The sequence below is a fragment of the Rutidosis leptorrhynchoides genome, chromosome 10, assembly GCF_046630445.1.
Source record: "Rutidosis leptorrhynchoides isolate AG116_Rl617_1_P2 chromosome 10, CSIRO_AGI_Rlap_v1, whole genome shotgun sequence".
Lineage (NCBI taxonomy): Eukaryota > Viridiplantae > Streptophyta > Magnoliopsida > Asterales > Asteraceae > Rutidosis > Rutidosis leptorrhynchoides.
In genome coordinates, this window is record NC_092342.1 from 288,554,444 (window position 1) to 288,570,022 (window position 15,579).

Sequence of the window (15,579 nt, forward strand, 5' to 3'; positions counted from 1 at the left end):
ATTCTACTTATCAGTTGATTGTTATTTTGTTTGTAATTATGATTGTTGGCTAAACTCTATAATGTTCATCTAGATAAATAACCGAGATGTTGAATGTTTACTTTTGATTGATTGTTATTATGCACGATAGTTTAATGTTTGAATACAAGAACCATTCTTGTTAAAGTTTAATCCTTTCGATTCAACTAATTGATATGTTCATTTGATTAAGAAACATCATCTTGTTAAATTAATGTATTGATTTACACCTAGTGACATGTGTTTATCCATCTTTTACCAAAAGGGATAAGTTGAGTTCAAATGGTTAGTTTACATAGGAATGTAAGAACGACTCTTGTAGATACTTTCGGATAGCCTAATTGATATGTGTAGTTATATAGGTGAACGATCAATTCCCTAGATTATGTTATACATATTTTCATTACTCGATTCCATATAACTAATAGGTGTTAGTAATTTGCCTTATCTAGTGACGTTTATAGGGATCTTATTACCACCCTAAATTGATTACTTGGGTTGGGTGAATTGAGCATTTAACCGGACCAAGGGAATGAACTAGGCTAAATCATAAGTTGACATAGGAGTGGATCATGATCAACACACCATTGACTTGATCATTCTTCAAGTCTTTAGACTAGTTGAATTAGTTGATTACAAATAGGAGGTCTTAGATGACAAGAACATCACTTGCATCTTGTAATCCCGTTTGAGTGTTTACTCAAGACTACTCTTGGTGAACCGATCAATTAGTTCTCGTGCATAACCAATCAATCCGGTCTTAATCCTAAATAATATTCAACATCGAGGGTAAAAAGTCTAGATGAGCATTTTTCCTTAAATTGATATCAAAACTATCTTACTTGCTTTCTTTGCACTTATTTTCGTCTTATAAACTTAAAAGACCAAAAATATTGTTTTTACATTTAACCTTCTCTGATTTGGCTAAATCATTAAATAGCCACCAAAACATAAAACTTGTACCTTTAAGTTTCATTTACTTAGTTAATCATAATATAGTTTCTAATTCTAGTTTGGCTAATACAACTGTCCTTGGAACGATACACGGAACTAAACCAGTTACTATACTACTACACGATCGGGTACACTGCCCGTTAGTGTGTAGCCATCTTTAATCGGTATTTTTCCATACTATTTCATATAACAATTCATATACCACTTTTCGCACATCAAGTTTTTGGCGCCGCTGCCGGGGACAGTTTTGTGTCAAAATAGAATTATTAACTAATTTGTGATTAAGTAGTTTCTTAATTATTTTAAATTATTAATAGTCTTTGAATAATCTTGTAGAATCGGTATATTTAATAGTTTTTGTTAGTTGTGTGATTGACAGATTATAGGTTGCATATGCCACATACCCGAAGTTCAGAATCTCCATTACTTACACCGTTTACGGAACCTGATAGAAAGCTTGGTAGAATTCCAAAAGAAGTACTTGAACTTTTTGAATCTTCATCAAAGCAAGAAACTTTTGATTCAGAATCAAGTACAACCAAGCCTCGATATTCAGATTTTGGTAAACCCGTTCAACCCCCAAATTTTGAAATGGAAGGAGAAAGACCGTTGGTACCAAGACAATCAATGGCAGCAAAGATGAAGGCAACCCGAACCGGACAAGGTAGTGTCATTACTCCGCCCACTGGTGAGGTAAATTTTGAAATAAAAGGACATATTCTTCAAATGATTAATAACAGGTGTCAATTTAGTGGTGGTCCGAATGAAGATGCAAACGAACATATTCGTCTCTTTCAAGAGATATGTCTTCTTTTCAAACTTAAACCAGACACTGACCAGGCCATATTTTTAAGACTTTTCCCATGGACACTCCACGGGGAAGCACGAAGTTGGTTAGATTCATTGGCCGAGGCTACGATAGAAACTTGGGATGGTATGTTGGAAAAATTTCTTAAGAAATATTTTCCAGCTTCTAAGTCCGCGAGACTCCAACACGAAATTACCCAATTCTGTCAAAAGCCGATGAAAACCTTGTACGAAGCATGGAATCGATTTTCCAAAATGCTAAGAGGTTGTCCAAACCATGGCTTGGATACCTTTCAAAAAGTCCAAATCTTTTACAAGGGTTGTGATGTTGCAACCCGAATTTCCATTGATCAAGCGTCCGGAGGTTCACTCATGGACAAAACCGAGCAAGAGGCTTATGAGATAATCGAGAAGCTAGCCGATTATTCTCATGAGTGGCATCAAGAATGCCCAATTACTCGTAATGCTCAAGTCCAAAGCGCCGGTGCTTATGATGACCTTAGTTCCCTAAGTGTGAAAATAGACGGTGTTGCTCGAAACATGGACAAAATCACCAAGGAAATTCATAGTATGAAAGTAGGTTGTGAATACTGCGGTGGACTCCATTTAGGAAAAGATTGTGATGCCGGTTTAACTATGGCTCAAAAAGAAGAGGTGGCTTTCATAAGCCAAAGAAATAATAATCAATTTCAAGGAAGAGCCCAGTTTAACCGGAACTTTAACAACCCCTACAACCCTCAAGGTCAAAATTCCAATTACCAACAAGGGTCAAGTAGCGGGTACCAACAACAAACTCCGGGTTTTTATCAAAAACCCCAACAGGAAGAGAAAAAGTCAAATTTGGAGAGTATGTTGGAAAAGTTAATTGCATCACAAACTCAGTTTGTCACAAACATAAACCAAACCAACGAGAAAAACGAAAACCAGTTTAGAAACCAACAAGCCTCAATACAGAACTTGGAAAAGCAAATGAGTGGGTTAGCTAGTTTACTTAGTGAGAGAAAACCAGGAAGTTTACCGGGCGATACCAATAAGAACCCCCGAAATGAGCACGCCAATGTTATTACCACACGGAGTGGTTTAGCATACGATGCTCCAAGAATGCCCAAAAATTCTGATTTCAGTGTTCCGTTGAACCAAAATGATGAACCGGTTAAGGAGCCGGAACAAGTGGTTGAAAAGGAAGAACGAGAGAAACCCGTAGTGAAACCATATCAACCACCGCTCCCATACCCAAGAAAGCAAAAACAAGAAAGGCTAGAGGCCGAAAGGTCAAAATTCCTAGATATGTTTAAACAAATTAACATAAATATGCCTTTCATTGATGTAATCTCGGGTATGCCCAAGTATGCTAAGTTCTTAAAAGACTTACTTACTAATCGAAAGAAAATGGAGGAACTTTCATCCGTCACCATGAATGCCAATTGTTCAGCAATTTTGATGAACAAAATACCAAAGAAGTTAGCTGATCCTGGAAGTTTTACAATACCATGTCTCCTGGGAGATTTGGAATGCATTAAAGCATTAGCGGATTTAGGGGCTAGCATAAATTTAATGTCTTATTCATTATATGTTAAGCTAAACCCCGGGGTACTAAAACTAACCCGAATGGCAATTCAACTAGCGGACCGCTCCGTTAAATTTCCCCGTGGAATTTTAGAGAATATGTTAGTAAAAGTGGGTACCCTAGTATTTCCGGCTGATTTTGTAATTTTGGACATGGAGGAGGACACATGTGTGCCTCTTATATTAGGTCGACCTTTCCTCAATACCGCTAGAGCTATGATAGATGTTCATGGGCAGAAATTGACCCTTAGTATTGAGGATATGAAGGTTACCTTTTCCGTTGACCATGCCTTGCAATACCCCGAGTCTACTGATGATCAATGTTATTATTTGCAAACCGTAGACACATATTCGGAGTTGTTGCAGGAATTTCCAGAATTGCAAGGTACGGGAGAATGCATTTTTGCGGAAGGTGATGAAGAGAATATGGTGGAAGAAGTGGAGAATACATGCGCTGCTTTTATAACTGTTTTACGAAATAGACACAAGTACTTAAAACTACATTCTATGGCTGGACTATTAAACCGAATATACCCCTTATTTAGTCTGGTAATCTAAGAATTAGGGAACAGACACCCTAATTGACGCGAATCCTAAAGATAGATCTATCGGGCCCCAACAAGCCCCATCAAAAGTGTTCAATCCATATGAATGATATTTTTGTCTCTATGCAGGGGACGTATGTTTATGTGAAATGGAAATATGAGATCTTGTGGTCTATTAAAATTATGAAATGATTATTTAGGTTAAACTAATGAACTCACCAACCTTTTGGTTGACACTTGAAAGCATGTTTATTCTCAGGTATGAAAGAAGTCTTTCGCTGTGCAATTGCTCATTTTAAAAATATTACTTGGAGTCATTCATGACATATTTTAAAAGACGTTGCATTCGAGTCGTTGAGTTCATCAAGATTATTATTAAGTCAATTATAGTTAGATATATTATAAAATGGTATGCACACCGTCAACTTTCGATGTAAGATTGTCTTTTCAAAAACGAATGCAATGTTTGTAAAATGTATCATATAGAGGTCAAGTACCTCGCGATGTAATCAACTGTTGTGAATCGTTTATAATCAATATGGACTTTGTCCAGATGGATTAGGACGGGTCATCACAGAATGCAAGGAGGTTCATTGTATGGAAGTTAGTTTGGTTTGTTGGGATGAAGTTATTTGATTGACTATATATAATAATTGAATATTAGGGAGATGAAGATTGACACGTCTATGGTTGGTTTTTATGTTTAGCTAGTTTTAATGTCTTTTAAAACAGTGTTTTATTCAAATGTGTGATAGAGAAATCAATATGTAGATGTATATTTCGTGGTTTTAGCAAGAACTTAAGTCTGCACAAGTGCTTCAAACGATATACACAAGTATTCCTAAATGTAACAAGGGATATGGCTCGTAGCTCATTCAATCCAAATCACATTTAAATAGCAAATGTTTGTTTCAAGTAGTGCTAGTCTTAAAGATAGTTATTAATATATATGTTTCAATGTTTTTGTTTCGTGTTTTGCCAAACGATATGGTTTAGGTTTTGGCTTTAATGTCTTGTAAAATTTGAAGAGAGATTTTTCATCGTTTTGATGACAAAGTTTCTCCTTTCATTTATTTAATTTATTGTTTTTCACCACCGAGTCTTTGATTGAGTGATAATCAAGGAGTGAATTGAAGAACATGACCCGGGTTCGATTATCACCAAAGAGTTTGTACCTTCCTCGAAATAAGTGGTCCGAATTTGAATGGAACATGTTTTCCCGTGAACAAGTATTATAGGATGAAAAGTTGATGAGTTTTCAGATAGTGTAGACCCCGTCATTAACTATAACATTGTTGGTAATTTTTTTTTAATTTATTCCTTTTTTTATTTAAAAAAAGTGTTGATATACGTTTAGTTGAAACTAGTTGTGGAGCCCTCGCTTCGCGCCGGGGGCTCCGTTTTGAATGCGAGTTAAAAAAAAAGTCTTGATCTATTTTGTAAAAAAGAATTTTTTTCGACATCTAACTTTGAAGGGTTGTTCCTTTTGTGAAAGTTGCTTCTTTTAGCGTTCGGGTTTTATTTATAAAAAAAAAGCTAGTAAAGTGGGGGTTCGATTTGTATTTTAATAAAAGTTAGGGGGTTAAGTTTGTGAAATTTGAAAAAAAATATACGTATAAAGTGGGAGTTTGATTTGTATTTTAATAAAAGTTAGGGGGTTAAGTTTGTGAAAATTGAATATTAGTAAAAAAGAAAAAAAGTTAGTAAAGTGGGGGTTCGATTTGTATTTTAATAAAAGTTTGGGGGTTAAGTTTTGTATTATAATAAGAGTATAAAGTGGAGGTCGATTTGTATTTTAATAGAAGTTGGAAGGTTAAGTTTGCGAGAAGTGGAAAAAGAAATAGTACTATTCGTTTCACTTTGCCTTTAAATATACGTATAAAGTGGGAGTTTGATTTGTATTTTAATAAAAGTTGAGGGGTTAAGTTTTGTATTACAATAAGAGTATAAAGTGGGGGTCGATTTGTATTTTAATAGAAGTTGGAAGGTTAAGTTTGCAAAAAGTGGAAAAAGAAATAGTACTATTCATTTGGCTTTGCCTTTAAATATACGTATAAAGTTGAGGGGCTAAATATACGTATAAAGGTTAAGTTTGCGAAAAGTGGAAAAAGAAATAGCACTATTCGTTTCACTTTGCCTTTAAATATACGTATAAAGTGAGAGTTTGATTTGTATTTTAATAAAAGTTGAGGGGTTAAGTTTTGTGTTACAATAAGAGTATAAAGTGGGGGTCGATTTGTATTAAAAGAAATAGTGCTATTCATTTGGCGTTGCCTTTTAGATGTAGGTCAACGCCTTTTAGATGTAGGTATTAATATTAATATTAATATTAATATTAATATTAATTAATATTAATATTAATAATTAATAATTAATATTAATTAATAATAAAAATATAAATAAAAATTAAATATAAATAAAAGATAAAATCAAATAAAAGAGATGGTTCGAGAAGAAGTTACTTGAAATATCGGGTTGGCCAATTCCACCACATGGTACAGCTTAATAAGCGCATCGTACAACCCTAGAAAGAGACTTTTCCTTATAAAAACGCCAACACAGGTAAGGAGGGTTACTAGTAATCCTGATTTCACAGCTAACTCCTATTTATCCTCATTTTTCTCTCAAGCTTTCGCCGCCTCAATTCAACATGCCTCGCAGAAGCTCCGGTGGTAAGTATCATCAAACAATTACTCTTATTCATAGATTGCGTTTAATCGCTTCAATTCATATGACGATTCGGTTATTTAATATTTATTTGTGATTTGTGAATATGTAAGTCATCGATCTACGTGGCGTCACCATTTCCATTTCTAGGGCTTTTTAGCCGATAGTGTGTTTCTATGTCACAAAATGACTTGTATGTTCGAGATTTAGCTGTAACTTTGCTATGTGTGGTTTGTTTTGAAATCGATTTTGATTAAATTGATAACGTTTTAGGTTTTCATTTCTACAACACAGACGTCTCCGATCTCTTTATATATGTGTGTGTGCAGTTATTCATAGTATCAATATTGATGTATAGGGTGAAACAGTTGATTGTAGGAAAGAGGATCTAATTTTTGGGTAAATTTTGATCAGAAATTAAAAACAAGGGGCCATTTGGATCAGTTTATTTTCCTTGTTATTAACGCTGTGATATATTGATGGCCATGTATACAGTTGTTGTAGTTAATTTAACAAACAGCCATTTTAAAATCCCATTTTAAAATCAAGTGTACTGTATATATTATGTAGATTCATAATTGATAATTTATAAAATTCTATTAAATTTTGTGCGAAGTAATGTGGACATATTATATGGATGAGGAATTTTTTTTTTTTTTTTTTTCGAAACTTGCAAACAAAGTTTATATATGTACTTAGTTATGAATTATTATGCGAGTGCAACATCTCTATATAGTCATATGTAAAATTAAATTAAATGGCAGTGGGGTTGAACGTAAACCATCTGCTCCACATATGATCAGGTTTCCTTTTTTGGTCATTAATGACTTGTTACATGTCTCATGTACCAATATTCGTTTCATAGATGTTATATTTGCTTGTGAAGTGTTTTCATTCTCATAGCCACATATGTGAGTGTCTCATGCTAACATCTTAAATTGCAGGAAGGTCAGCCCGTGCACCTGCTCGTGCTCCAGCACGCAGCCCCCCACCAGCACCAGGTATATTGATGTATTTCTTATTCTTATTTTTTATTGTTATTGTATTGTATTTGTTTTGACTAGTGTACAAGCTTGGATTGCATTATCACCTACTTATGTCTCAACTAACATTTAGAGTTTTATATTTGCAGTCAACCGTGCACCTCCTCCAGCCCCTGTCCAGAATAGCAGTGGTGGGTCAATGCTTGGAGGCATTGGTTCAACCATAGCTCAAGGTATGTCAAAATGTTTAAACATATACGCCTGTACGTTTATTTTGACAAAAGGTATGTATCCTTTTTCTTTGTTTCTTATAATTTGTGTGTATTTGGTAGGTATGGCGTTTGGTACCGGAAGTGCTGTTGCTCACCGGGCTGTGGATGCTGTAGTGGGTCCCCGTACAATTCAGCATGAAACTGTTGCTGCTGCTACTCCAGAAGCTGCTGCAGCAAACAGTTCCTACTCCGATGCTTGTGGCATGCACTCCAAGGCATTCCAAGATGTATGTCTATCTTTCTGTATTCCTGTGTTTATTTTCTATTTTCTTTAGATTATAGGTTACTTCTAACATCACAAATATTAGCATTGTGCTCCAGAACTAGCAATGTCATTGTGAATCTTGCTTGTAGTGAAGTTGGAAGGTCGGTCTGGGTTGTAACAGAGGCTGTTTTTATCAATGCTACCGTTGGCCATGCCCAAGAGTCTTATTTTGATCTAGTTTACATCCATGTAAATTTTGATAGTTGGGAAACAGTTGTCTGATGTAATTTTGTTACACATGCAGTGTATTAACAGCTCTGGAAGTGACATCAGCAAGTGTCAGTTTTATATGGATATGCTAGCTGAGTGCAGGAAGGGCTCAGGTCTTTCAGCTTAAGTGGATATGCTAGCTGATTGAATTTGTTGGGTGTTGTTGTGTTGGTACTTGTTGCTCACTTTCAGTGCCTAAGATTTTATTATGATTATGATTTGGGAAATATGAACTCAACTATTTTGGCTCATAAATAAACTTGGATGTTGATGAATATCATCTTTGTTTGTTGGATCATGGATGGATGCTTTTACCAGACTATGTTTTAAATCATGTACTGGTTAATTTACCTGCAAAAATATTTGTTACTACTCTTTATCATCCTGATTAAAGTCCTGTTTGTAAACTTACTATTCGCTGACCAGCTTTCAATAATTTCTCACAATGGAAATCATGCATCTAATAACTTAGGCTATTGTTGCAGTTTATAACCAAAACTTTGCAAGTTATCTTTAGGGTTGCAGTTATATACCATTTCAAAGTGTGTATCCAATTGATGCTATAAGATGTCTAAATGATTCAACCACTGATTGCAAAGATCTTTTTTAAACGATAAGTGAGGCGTTACATTTTTCCTATTATTCGAACGTAATCACATTACACATTGTCTCCACTTGTGGATGTTAATGTACAATTCTTAAATCTCTTATATTTCTTTCGCAAGCTCAGTATTGTTCATCCGCGTGCTCTGCTTACATGTATTTATAGAGGAGAAATGCACCATTTAATCTCCCGGTTAAAAAATAAGATTCTATCGCATACATAAGAATTCTGGCTGTTCCACTTGGAGACCAACAAATCAGTAACCGTCGGAGACCATATCAAATGGATCGATGGCAGCGTGCACCTGAATCGGAGCTGGGCGCGTTAACTCTTGGGACGAGACCATGACGAATTAGTGTTTAACTAACCTTTTATCATCTTATGTTAAACATGATGGAAGCTCGGATATATGGTATTGGAAACTTGCATCGAATGGTACCTTCACAACCAAGAAATTATCGAGGCTTATTGATGACGAAACATTATTAGACAATAGAACGAGAATTGAGACACTCGAGAACAACTTGGTGCCGGGGAAACTTGAAGTTTTTATTTGGAGAGTACTAGAGAAATGACTACCAACAAGAATTGAATTTGACAAACGAGGGATCGATCTTGACTCCGTTAGATGTCCGATTTGTGATAACAATGTGGAATCACTTGATCACGCTTTGTTCTTTTGTCGAGAAGCATTTGATACTTGGGAACGTGTCTACAAATGGTGGGGTTTCAATTCGACCCAATATTAAGTGTACATGAGACGTTTCGAGGAAATAGCAACTTCACAATGTCTTGGGTGGGTAACAAAATTTGGCAAGTTTTGGAGTGGACGTGCGCCTACATAATATGGAGCGACCAAAACAAAAAAGTTATCTCAACCACATGTTGGAATGGACCGGCGGCGTTAATGGAGTTTCAACTTAAATCGTTTGAATGGATTTCCACTAGAGTAAAGACCGTGGAGTTAGATTGGCTTCAATGGATCACCAACCCGCACGTTTATGTCGTGTAGTGTCTTAGTTCAAGTGTAATTTTAAGCCTTGTTTTTTCTTGCTCTAGTTGCTTCCTTCGCAATACAGTAAATTGTTCTACTAAGACCACTGCCTGTAGTTCATTACCCACTCATTACCCGTTCATTACCTGAAATGTCCCGTTCTTATTGATTAAAAACGTTCCATATTAATTGATTTCGTTGCGAGGTTTTGACCTCTGTATGAGACGTTTTTAAAGACTGCATTCATTTTAAAACAAACCATAACCTTTATTTCATCAATAAAGGTTTAAAAAGCTTTACGTAAATTATCAAATAATGATAATCTAAAATATCCTGTTTACACACGACCATTACATAATGGTTTACAATACAAATATGTTACATCAAAATCAGTTTCTTGAATGCAGTTTTTACACAATATCATACAAACATGGACTCCAAATCTTGTCCTTATTTTAGTATGCAACAGCGGAAGCTCTTAGTATTCACCTGAGAATAAACATGCTTTAAACGTCAACAAAAATGTTGGTGAGTTATAGGTTTAACCTACATATATCAAATCGTAACAATAGACCACAAGATTTCATATTTCAATACACATCCCATACATAGAGATAAAAATCATTCATATGGTGAACACCTGGTAACCGACATTAACAAGATGCATATATAAGAATATCCCCATCATTCCGGGACACCCTTCGGATATGATATAAATTTCGAAGTACTAAAGTATCCGGTACTTTGGATGGGGTTTGTTAGGCCCAATAGATCTATCTTTAGGATTCGCGTCAATTAGAGTGTCTGTTCCCTAATTCTTAGATTACCAGACTTAATAAAAAGGGGCATATTCGATTTCGATAATTCAACCATAGAATGTAGTTTCACGTACTTGTGTCTATTTTGTAAATCATTTATAAAACCTGCATGTATTCTCATCCCAAAAATATTAAATTTTAAAAGTGGGACTATAACTCACTTTCACAGATTTTTACTTCGTCGGGAAGTAAGACTTGGCCACTGGTTGATTCACGAACCTATAACTATATATACATATATATCAAAGTTTGTTCAAAATATATTTACAACACTTTTAATATATTTTGATGTTTTAAGTTTATTAAGTCAGCTGTCCTCGTTAGTAACCTACAACTAGTTGTCCACAGTTAGATGTACAGAAATAAATCGATAAATATTATCTTGAATCAATCCACGACCCAGTGTATACGTATCTCAGTATTGATCACAACTCAAACTATATATATTTTGGAATCAACCTCAACCCTGTATAGCTAACTCCAACATTCACATATAGAGTGTCTATGGTTGTTCCGAAATATATATAGATGTGTCGACATGATAGGTCAAAACATTGTATACGTGTCTATGGTATCTCAAGATTACATAATATACAATACAAGTTGATTAAGTTATGGTTGGAATAGATTTGTTACCAATTTTCACGTAGCTAAAATGAGAAAAATTATCCAATCTTGTTTTACCCATAACTTCTTCATTTTAAATCCGTTTTGAGTGAATCAAATTGCTATGGTTTCATATTGAACTCTATTTTATGAATCTAAACAGAAAAAGTATAGGTTTATAGTCGGAAAAATAAGTTACAAGTCGTTTTTGTAAAGGTAGTCATTTCAGTCGAAAGAACGACGTCTAGATGACCATTTTAGAAAACAGACTTCCACTTTGAGTTTAACCATAATTTTTGGATATAGTTTCATGTTCATAATAAAAATCATTTTCCCAGAATAACAACTTTTAAATCAAAGTTTATCATAGTTTTTAATTAACTAACCCAAAACAGCCCGCGGTGTTACTACGACGGCGTAAATCCGGTTTTACGGTATTTTTAGTGTTTCCAGGTTTTAAATCATTAAGTTAGCATATCATATAGATATAGAACATGTGTTTAGTTGATTTTAAAAGTCAAGTTAGAAGGATTAACTTTTATTTGCGAACTAGTTTAGAATTAACTAAACTATGTTCTAGTGATTACAAGTTTAAACCTTCGAATAAGATAGCTTTATATGTATGAATCGAATGATGTTATGAACATCATTACTACCTCAAGTTACTTGGATAAACCTACTGGAAATGAGAAAAATAGATCTAGCTTCAAAGGATCCTTGGATGACTTGAAAGTTCTTGAAGCAGAATCATGACACGAAAACAATTTCAAGTAAGATTTCCACTCGAAATAAGATTGTTATAGTTATAGAAATTGAATTAAAGTTTGAATATGATTATTACCTTGTATTAGAAAGATAACCTACTGTAATTAACAAAGGTTTCTTGATCTTGGATGATTACTTGGAATAGATTTAGAAAACTTGGAAGTAAACTTGCAATCTTGGAAGTATTCTTGATTTTATGAAACTAGAACTTTTGGAATTTATGAAGAACACTTAGAACTTGAAGATAGAACTTGAGAGAGATCAATTAGATGAAGAAAATTGAAGAATGAAAGTGTTTGTAGGTGTTTTTGGTCGTTGGTGTATGGATTAGATATAAAGGATATGTAATTTTGTTTTCATGTAAATAAGTCATGAATGATTACTCATATTTTTGTAATTTTATGAGATATTTCATGCTAGTTGCCAAATGATGGTTCCCACATGTGTTAGGTGACTCACATGGGCTGCTAAGAGCTGATCATTGGTGTATATACCAATAGTACATACATCTAAAAGCTGTGTATTGTACGAGTACGACTACGGGTGCATACGAGTAGAATTGTTGATGAAACTGAATGAGGATGTAATTGTAAGCATTTTTGTTAAGTAGAAGTATTTTGATAAGTGTATTTAAGTCTTTAAAAAGTGTATAAATACATATTAAAACACCACATGTATATACATTTTAACTGAGTCGTTAAGTCATCGTTAGTCGTTACATGTAAGTGTTGTTTTGAAACCTTTAGGTTAACGATCTTGTTAAATGTTGTTAACCCAATGTTTATAATATCAAATGAGATTTTAAATTATTATATTATCATGATATTATCATGTATGAATATCTCTTAATATGATATATATACATTAAATGTCTTTACAACGATAATCGTTACATATATGTCTCGTTTAAAAATCATTAAGTTAGTAATCTTGTTTTTACATATGTAGTTCATTGTTAATATACTTAATGATATGTTTACTTATCATAGTATAATGTTAACTATATATATATCCATATATATGTCATCATATAGTTTTTACGGATTTTAACGTTCGTGAATCACCGGTCAACTTGGGTGGTCAATTGTCTATATGAAACATATTTCAGTTAATCAAGTCTTAATAAGTTTGATTGCTTAACATATTGGAAACACTTAATCATGTAAATAACAATTTCATTTAATATATATATAAACATGGAAAAGTTCGGGTCACTACAGTACCTACCCGTTAAATAAATTTCGTCCCGAAATTTTAAGCTGTTGAAGGTGTTGACGAATCTTCTGGAAATAGATGCGGGTATTTCTTCTTCATCTGATCTTCACGCTCCCAGGTGAACTCGGGTCCTCTACGAGCATTCCATCGAACCTTAATAATTGGTATCTTGTTTTGCTTAAGTCTTTTAACCTCACGATCCATTATTTCGACGGGTTCTTCGATGAATTGAAGTTTTTCGTTGATTTGGATTTCATCTAACGGAATAGTGAGATCTTCTTTAGCAAAACATTTCTTCAAATTCGAGACGTGGAAAGTGTTATGTACAGCCGCGAGTTGTTGAGGTAACTCAAGTCGGTAAGCTACTGGTCCGACACGATCAATAATCTTGAATGGTCCAATATACCTTGGATTTAATTTCCCTCGTTTACCAAATCGAACAACGCCTTTCCAAGGTGCAACTTTAAGCATGACCATCTCTCCAATTTCAAATTCTATATCTTTTCTTTTAATGTCAGCGTAGCTCTTTTGTCGACTTTGGGCGGTTTTCAACCGTTGTTGAATTTGGATGATCTTCTCGGTAGTTTCTTGTATAATCTCAGGACCCGTAATCTGTCTATCCCCCACTTCACTCCAACAAATCGGAGACCTGCACTTTCTACCATAAAGTGCTTCAAACGGCGCCATGTCAATGCTTGAATGGTAGCTGTTGTTGTAGGAAAATTCTGCTAACGGTAGATGTCGATCCCAACTGTTTCCGAAATCAATAACACATGCTCGTAGCATGTCTTCAAGCGTTTGTATCGTCCTTTCGCTCTGCCCATCAGTTTGTGGATGATACGCAGTACTCATGTCTAGACGAGTTCCTAATGCTTGCTGTAATGTCTGCCAGAATCTTGAAATAAATCTGCCATCCCTATCAGAGATAATAGAGATTGGTATTCCATGTCTGGAGACGACTTCCTTCAAATACAGTCGTGCTAACTTCTCCATCTTGTCATCTTCTCTTATTGGCAGGAAGTGTGCTGATTTGGTGAGACGATCAACTTTTACCCAAATAGTATCAAAACTACTTGCAGTTCTTGGCAATTTAGTGATGAAATCCATGGTAATGTTTTCCCATTTCCATTCCGGGATTTCGGGTTGTTGAAGTAGACCTGATGGTTTCTGATGCTCAGCTTTGACCTTAGAACACGTCAAACATTCTCCTACGTATTTAGCAACATCGGCTTTCATACCCGGCCACCAAAAATGTTTCTTGAGATCCTTGTACATCTTCCCCGTTCCAGGATGTATTGAGTATCTGGTTTTATGAGCTTCTCTAAGTACCATTTATCTCATATCTCCAAATTTTGGTACCCAAATCCTTTCAGCCCTATACCGGGTTCCGTCTTCCCGAATATTAAGTTGCTTCTCCGATCCTTTGGGTATTTCATCCTTTAAATTTCCCTCTTTTAAAACTCCTTGTTGCGCCTCCTTTATTTGAGTAGTAAGGTTATTATGAATCATTATATTCATAGATTTTACTCGAATGGGTTCTCTGTCCTTCCTGCTCAAGGCATCGGCTACCACATTTGCCTTCCCCGGGTGGTAACGAATCTCAAAGTCGTAATCATTCAATAATTCAATCCACCTACGCTGCCTCATATTCAGTTGTTTCTGATTAAATATGTGTTGAAGACTTTTGTGGTCGGTATATATAATACTTTTGACCCCATATAAGTAGTGCCTCCAAGTCTTTAATGCAAAAACAACCGCGCCTAATTCCAAATCATGCGTCGTATAATTTTGTTCGTGAATCTTCAATTGTCTAGACGCATAAGCAATCACCTTCATTCGTTGCATTAATACACAACCGAGACCTTGCTTTGATGCGTCACAATAAATCACAAAATCATCATTCCCTTCAGGCAATGACAATATAGGTGCCGTAGTTAGCTTTTTCTTCAATAACTGAAACGCTTTCTCTTGTTCATCATTCCATTCAAATTTCTTCCCTTTATGCGTCAATGCAGTCAAGGGTTTTGCTATTCTGGAAAAGTCTTGGATGAACCTTCTGTAGTAACCAGCTAGTCCTAAAAACTGGCGTATGTGTTTCGGAGTTTTCGGGGTTTCCCACTTTTCAACAGTTTCTATCTTTGCCGGATCCACCTTAATACCTTCTTTGTTCACTATGTGACCGAGGAATTGAACTTCTTCCAACCAAAATGCACACTTTGAAAACTTAGCATACAATTCTTCCTTCCTCAATACTTCTAACACCTTTCTCAAATGTTCACCGTGTTCTTGG

The 15,579-nt window shown here is 35.0% G+C and overlaps 1 protein-coding gene across 1 annotated transcript; it reads left to right on the forward strand.

The window, feature by feature from the left end:
• Positions 1-6,415: 6,415 nt before the first annotated feature.
• On the forward strand, positions 6,416-8,562 carry LOC139872584 (uncharacterized). The gene is made up of 5 exons (XM_071860492.1): positions 6,416-6,562; positions 7,502-7,558; positions 7,690-7,773; positions 7,873-8,039; positions 8,322-8,562. Exons 1-5 carry the CDS (start codon positions 6,541-6,543, stop codon positions 8,412-8,414), a joined length of 423 nt encoding a protein of 140 aa, XP_071716593.1. The 5' UTR covers positions 6,416-6,540; the 3' UTR covers positions 8,415-8,562.
• The last annotated feature ends 7,017 nt before the right edge of the window (positions 8,563-15,579 follow it).